At 34.4% G+C, this 6,639-nt stretch overlaps 2 protein-coding genes across 2 annotated transcripts; one reads left to right on the top strand and one right to left on the bottom strand.

Annotated features, from left to right (window-relative positions):
• Positions 1–1,016: 1,016 nt before the first annotated feature.
• On the bottom strand, positions 1,017–1,463 carry LOC133324955 (cytochrome c oxidase subunit 7C, mitochondrial-like). The gene is made up of 2 exons (XM_061533781.1): positions 1,305–1,463; positions 1,017–1,142 (listed from the first exon to the last, which is right to left on the bottom strand). Exons 1-2 carry the CDS (start codon positions 1,389–1,391, stop codon positions 1,026–1,028), a joined length of 204 nt encoding a protein of 67 aa, XP_061389765.1. The 5' UTR covers positions 1,392–1,463; the 3' UTR covers positions 1,017–1,025.
• A 1,458-nt stretch (positions 1,464–2,921) lies between these two features.
• On the top strand, positions 2,922–4,987 carry LOC133324954 (probable methylcrotonoyl-CoA carboxylase beta chain, mitochondrial). The gene is made up of 5 exons (XM_061533780.1): positions 2,922–3,050; positions 3,163–3,268; positions 3,332–3,479; positions 3,555–4,579; positions 4,647–4,987. The coding sequence occupies exons 1-5, from the start codon at positions 2,922–2,924 to the stop codon at positions 4,985–4,987; spliced, it is 1,749 nt and encodes a 582-aa protein (XP_061389764.1).
• The last annotated feature ends 1,652 nt before the right edge of the window (positions 4,988–6,639 follow it).

Below are 6,639 nucleotides of genomic sequence, written 5' to 3'. Positions count from 1 at the left end.
GGTGAACCAAGGTACCTATATATTCTCCCATTTGCACAAAATTTGACACAGCGTACTGAATTAAGCCCAGAGTGATGTGTGCTAAGTTTCCTGAAAATCGGTTCAGATTTAGGTATAGTTCCAATATATATTTTCGTTTCGATTTAATAGAAATGCTGCACTAAAGTTTTCTATATCTTGCGTTCCTTTTTGAAATAACATTGACATGAATATCCGGTGAAGGGTATCATATAGTCGGCCCAGTCTGACTTTACTGATGACTGGTTGGAGCTATGTCAAAATTCACGCTTAAATGTTAACTCCTGAATTTTTGATTTGTTATGTTTGGAGGCTATGAAAATGCTCGCCTCGAAATCTTGCTATTCGTTAATATTAAATTAAAACACCAACTATTTCTCTTTTTTGGTTTATCTGTGACTTATATTTCGTGTTATTTGAATTAACTTTACATTTTATGAATCATTTCCAATTTTTTGGTAATGATTTGACATCACACTTTTGCCTTAAGACCAAACAAATAATCTGTAAATAGAAGAGAAAAATAATAAAATTAGGGATTGCAAAGTAAAGCAAAGATATACAATTATCAATAAAAAAATTGTTTTTGGAATACTTGGATACAAAAAATTCTATAACTAAAACACTGGTGTCAAGCATTTTAATATTTTTTAACGATATGGTAGTGGCTAATATACAATTTTTTTAAATAATATTAATTGCCAAATTTTATAAAAATTTGTCTCGAATCATTGATCGAGGGACAAACATACTAATTAATAAACCAAAATTATATGTCCCGATGTCATGGTCCCGATTGTTGAAAATCAATATCCAAATTCCTTATTATGGATCCATTGTATAACATTTTGAAAATAGTTAAATTATTGCAGTACATTTTTAAAGGAATTCTTCCTAAATATTCCAAAAATCTACGTTTTAAACATTCAATATTTCACTTTGATACTTAGCATTGCACTTGACCATAATTGTCATTATACTAACCTAAAATGTACGCTCCTTGTAGTTTAGGCCTTCAACAATTGATGTCTGACAATCAAGAAGGGTGAGCCGAAACCCAAAACGGTGAATGTGGTGAAAATGGCTGTAAGCTTGTAACGGTTCTTCAAGCTGAAGGGCAAGTTCTAGAACAAAAATAAAGATAGAGAAAAAAAGTTAGTCACAGGTTCCTTCTTTTTAATAGATTTTTCATAACTTATGTAACCGCATGAATGAACGAACGAACACATCTCATCATGCACTGACATAATTTCTGTTTTGATTTTTTCAATATTTTCTCAACTTACTTCACCGGGAATACCACCATGGCTGTGGAATCTAACCATAGCCTTGGAAATGTTACGGGCCAACAATAATTGGGAAGCGTTCAACATTTTGCACCGAAAATTTAGTTTAGTTTCGTTAACACGAGCAGACGATGGAGAAACCCCTTCAAGTTGCCAAAATGAAAACAGAGTATATCGTTGGTGGAATAATGACGCCGTTGAAAATAGTAAATGAGCTGCGGTTATCCATATAACGCCGTTATGCCATAGGCTGTAGTGGGTTGTACGATATATAGTACAACTGATACAATTAATCGTATAAAGAGGCGAGAATTGTGACAGATTGTTGTAGATAGGATTTTAAAGAAAGTAAATATGTAGATAGTCGCTTCTTCTAACAAATATAAAATAAGTATATGATTTTTTTCTCGAAACGCAGTAAGTAAAAGCGTGAAATGTTTGTTTTTAGTCATAATAAGGTAATTACTTCCAGACATATGCAATTTTTTTATTTTAATTAAATTTTAACATTGCGTATACGTCGCGTTAATCCTGTTCACAAATCCGTGGGATTTTGGTGGTGGCGCTTTTAATACTCGACAATCGGGAGGAGGGCCAATAAATTTGTCTCGATTATCTGTTAAATTTTTCCATATAATATTTCAAATGGTTGGCAACACTGCACATCGAATTCAAGTAGAAATTATCCACTTTGACAGTTAATCAAGACATCAGCTGCGCTAAATGGACTACCTATTCATTGTGCCATGGTCGGGACCATGATGTAATAATAAGGTTTTTTTGTCTCCACCATCTGTCAATTTTTTTTCTAGTAATATTTCAGATGGTTGGCAACATTGCACATCGAATTCAAGTACAAATTCACATCGAATTCAAGAAGAAACTTTTTTTATTTTCCGCTATTCATGAATAAAATAATTTGTTTTTTAGTTTTTATTAATTTGTCGTTTCTATTCTGTTAAATAAATCTGGTTACATTCTAATTTTTTTTGTGCTTTCCGCTATTCATGAACAAAATTATTTGTTTTTTTTTCTTTTAATTTTTATTAATTGTCGTTTGTATTTTTTGTTAGAATCTGGCAAATAAATGTTATGTTCGATCTAAATGGGATTAAATTTTAATTTTTTCCGCTATTTATAAATAAAATAACTTGTTTTTTAATTTTTATTAAATTGTCATTTTCATTCTTTTTGGAATCTGTCAAATAAATGATATATTTTTATTTGATTTTTACGCTATTTATAAATAAAATGAGAGGGGAGTAAGAAATGTTATTCTCTTCTTTTAACATACATATTACGGTTTTTATAAATATAAAAAATAGATATATTTTTAAAATTCTAGAACAAAAAATAATTCCCATACATTTTGCAGTTACTTGTCATTGCTTGCACCCACGGCGCCTTATATGATCGCGTGACGCCGTTAAAATTTCCATTGACTTTATACTCTGCTCTGTGTTTCATAATTCTTAACTGTCAGACGTCGTAGACGATCTTTTGATTAAGTAGTTTTTTTACGTTGATTCTTTGAGACACCTTACAGGTGTACTTTTTTTAAGTTTAATTTAGTCCGATTTTTGGCATTTATTGCACCCACATCCCAAAGATATAATCATGTTAAAATTAAGAACTATTTTAAATACCCAAATATGGCGTACTGGAGGATCATCAGTACGCCTGTTGCATGTTGGTGAGGCCAATGTCTTGCCGACTGCTGTTGATAGGAACTCAGCCGAATTCAAGGTAGGTTTTTTGTTTTGACGTCGTAATTGCATAATTCTCGATATTGACATTGTGGTGTTGTTGTTGTTATGTTTTCATTTTTGGTTGTTTTTTTTTTTTTTTTTTTTGGCAGGAAAATGAAAAAGATATGTCAAACTTGGTCAATGAACTGCGTTCAATTACAAGTGAAGTGTTGACAGGTGGCGGTGCCAAGGCTATTGAACGTCATACTTCAAGAGGTAGGTGGTATTTACCGACTGGATGCCCTGAACCTAGTATTTAATTCTCTTTTCAAATTCTAGGTAAACTTTTGGCTCGCGAACGTATCAACAAGTTGTTGGACAAAGGTTCTCCCTTCCTGGAATTGAGTACATTAGCTGGTTACCAATTATATGGTTCCGAAGTTGTTAACTCCGGTGGCATTGTTACCGGTATTGGCCGTGTTTGTGGGTAGGTACTATTCGTATTATTAAAATCTTATTTATCGAATTTTTTAAAATCTATTTTTTTTATTCGAAATTTCAGTACTGAATGTGTTGTTGTTGCCAATGATGCCACAGTCAAGGGTGGTTCCTATTATCCCATAACAGTTAAGAAACATTTACGTGCCCAAGAAATTGCTCAAGAGAACCGTTTGCCATGCATCTATCTTGTGGATTCTGGCGGCGCCAATTTGCCACGCCAAGACGAAGTCTTCCCCGATAAACTGCATTTCGGTCGCATTTTCTACAACCAGGCCAATATGTCTGCTTTGGGCATACCACAGATTGCTGTTGTTATGGGTAGCTGTACTGCTGGTGGTGCCTATGTCCCCGCCATGGCCGATGAAAGTATAATTGTTAAGAAACAGGGTACCATCTTCTTGGCTGGTCCACCTTTAGTTAAGGCAGCAACCGGCGAAGAAGTTTCGGCTGAAGATTTGGGTGGTGCCGATTTGCATTGCAAGACATCTGGTGTAACCGATCATTATGCTGTCGATGATGAACATGCTTTGTATTTGGCCCGCCAGGTTGTGAGCAATTTAAATTTACCCGCCACCAATAACTATGACGACCAATTGATGTACTCCAGCAAGAAAGCGATAAAGGCATCTATCACTAATTCCATTGAAAATGCTATTGAGGAACCCAAATATGATCCACGCGAGCTGTATGGTATTGTTGGTCCCAATCTCACCAAGAGCTTTGATGTTCGTGAAGTTATTGCCCGCATTGTTGATGGCAGCCGTTTTACGGAATTCAAGAAAATGTATGGTGAGACTTTGGTGTGTGGTTTTGCCAAACTCTATGGTCACACTGTGGGCATTGTTGGCAATAATGGTGTGCTGTTTTCGGAGAGTGCTCTGAAGGGTTCCCATTTCATTCAGTTGTGTGCTCAACGCAACATTCCCTTGGTATTCTTGCAAAATATCACCGGGTTTATGGTTGGCCGCGATGCTGAGGCTAATGGCATTGCCAAGAATGGTGCAAAAATGGTCACCGCTGTGGCATGTGCCAATGTTCCAAAGTTCACTGTCATAATTGGTGGTTCTTATGGTGCTGGCAATTATGGTATGCAAGGAAAAAGAATATTTTATTTTTGAATTACTTAAAAATATCCCATTTCATTCATTTCCAGGTATGTGCGGTCGTGCCTATTCCCCTCGATTCCTTTACATGTGGCCCAACTCTCGCATCTCGGTTATGGGTGGCACCCAGGCTGCCAATGTTATGGCTCAAATTACAGCCGATCAAAGAAAACGTGAAGGCAAGGCATTCTCCGAAGATGAAGCCAATAAACTGAAGGCTCCCATTATTGAGAAATTCGAAAAGGAAGGTTCTCCCTATTATAGTACTGCCCGTTTGTGGGATGATGGTATCATTGATCCCGCCAATACACGTCAAGTTTTGGGTTTAAGCTTAAAGGCGGCCCTTAACAATCCCGGTAATGGTACCAAATTTGGTGTATTCCGTATGTAAAGCAAGCACCATTGCGAACAAATATGGGGAAGAATGTGCATTTATTTTACTAGCCAAACTAAAAACAAAAAATAATAATTTGTGTGTTTAACGCCGAAAAGAATAGGAATGTTTTAAGTGATCATGAAGAAACTGTTGCATTTATTAGAGTATAAGTAAAAGAAATGTTAAACATTTTTATATACTATCTTGTGTTGTATAGTCAAATTTTTTTAAAGATTTTTTTCTAAATAAATAAATTCTATAAACGCTATTATCGTAAATTTTAAAGATTGTTCATTTTAACTTCTATTTGATTAACAATTCTTTATTATTGGGGACATTTACATATGCGATTTTAAATCGACTCGATTAACGAAACCATGGCACAATGAATAGGTAGTCCATTTAGCGCAGCTGATGTCTTGATTAACTGTCAAAGTGTGTAATTTCTACTTGAATTCGATGTGCAGTGTTGCCAACCATTTGAAATATTATATGGAAAATTTTGACAGATAATCGAGACAAAAACAAAGGTTTTTGTTGGTATACATCATCTTATTATTGCATCATGAACGAAACACAGAAATACACCCTAATTGTTTACACATACCGTAAATCATGATCTAAATGTCGATCAGCTGTTATTTGTTTTGGTATACATACAAAATTATGAAATGGTGCCAAAAATAATTGTTTGCAATTTGAAAATGAAAAGAAATGTGGAAATGTTTTTGCAATGCTGTGATCACTAGCAATGTATAAAATCATCTAAAGCACAAAAAATCAATAAATAGGTAGTCCATTTAGAGTAGCTGATGTCTCGATTAACTCTAAAACTGCGTAATTTCTACTTGAATTCGATGTACAATGTTGCCAACCATGTGAAATATTAAAAGGAACAATTTGACAGGAAAAATGATGACAGATTTCGCTATGTTCGATTTTTCAACTAATTGGACATGATACATGAACTACCTTAAAATAGTTCTGATTGTTCCTTTCGCGCAGTCGTTTGAATATAATAGTACGTTTACATATTATCGGATTTAGTTAACCCAGTGTGTTTCCATTGTCAATTCCATTGTTAAATAAATCCTCTTAAAGTAGGTTAACCCTGCAAAATGTACTAATTAAATGCCGTTTATGTCCACTTTTTTCAAATAGATCAAACCCATGGAACAATAAATATGTAGTCCATTTAGCGCCGCTAATGACTCGATTAACTGTCAAAGTACGTAATTTCTACTTGAATTCGATGTGCAATGTTGCCAACTATGTGAAATATTATAAGGAAAAATTTGACAGATGGTCGAGACAAAAACAAAGGTTTTTGTTTTGATATTGCATCATAACATAGTCCAACAAAAAAAAATAATATTATTAATTTCATACAATCTCAAACTTCACTTTGGTAACCATATTTTTTAAAATAATTAACTTTGCTGTTTTAGTATTTTCTCGTGAGAGAACTTCAAGAAGTGAATTTTCCAGTGAAATTTGTAGCCCTCTATAGCACAAATTTGACACTAATATTGGAAAATGCGTCTTGTCAGAGTCTAAACACAACCAGCGAGTCAGGAGTGAGCCGGCGTGAAAATAAAACGAAAGAATTAGCATGGTTTCACATTTATCGGGATCGATGTTGAGAGTTTCTCTCTCTCATGGTAAAT

Source organism: Musca vetustissima, unplaced genomic scaffold (assembly GCF_032173495.1).
Source record: "Musca vetustissima isolate MV318-11 ecotype Yass unplaced genomic scaffold, APGP_CSIRO_Mvet_v1 utg112210, whole genome shotgun sequence".
In the NCBI taxonomy this organism is placed as follows: Eukaryota; Metazoa; Arthropoda; class Insecta; order Diptera; family Muscidae; genus Musca; species Musca vetustissima.
Note: the sequence above shows the minus strand (reverse complement) of the source record. Positions and strands in the feature narration are given on the sequence as shown.

Bases quoted from the DNA above. Each gene is read 5' to 3' on its own strand.
- LOC133324954 (XM_061533780.1), top strand. From the start codon at position 2,922: ATGTTAAAATTAAGAACTATTTTAAATACCCAAATATGGCGTACTGGA. The intron at 3,269-3,331 runs GTAGGTGGTATT...TTCAAATTCTAG, and splicing joins TGAACGTCATACTTCAAGAG to GTAAACTTTTGGCTCGCGAA. The intron at 4,580-4,646 runs GTATGCAAGGAA...ATTCATTTCCAG, and splicing joins TTATGGTGCTGGCAATTATG to GTATGTGCGGTCGTGCCTAT.
- LOC133324955 (XM_061533781.1), bottom strand. From the start codon at position 1,391: ATGTTGAACGCTTCCCAATTATTGTTGGCCCGTAACATTTCCAAGGCT. The intron at 1,143-1,304 runs GTAAGTTGAGAA...TTTTTGTTCTAG, and splicing joins ATGGTGGTATTCCCGGTGAA to AACTTGCCCTTCAGCTTGAA.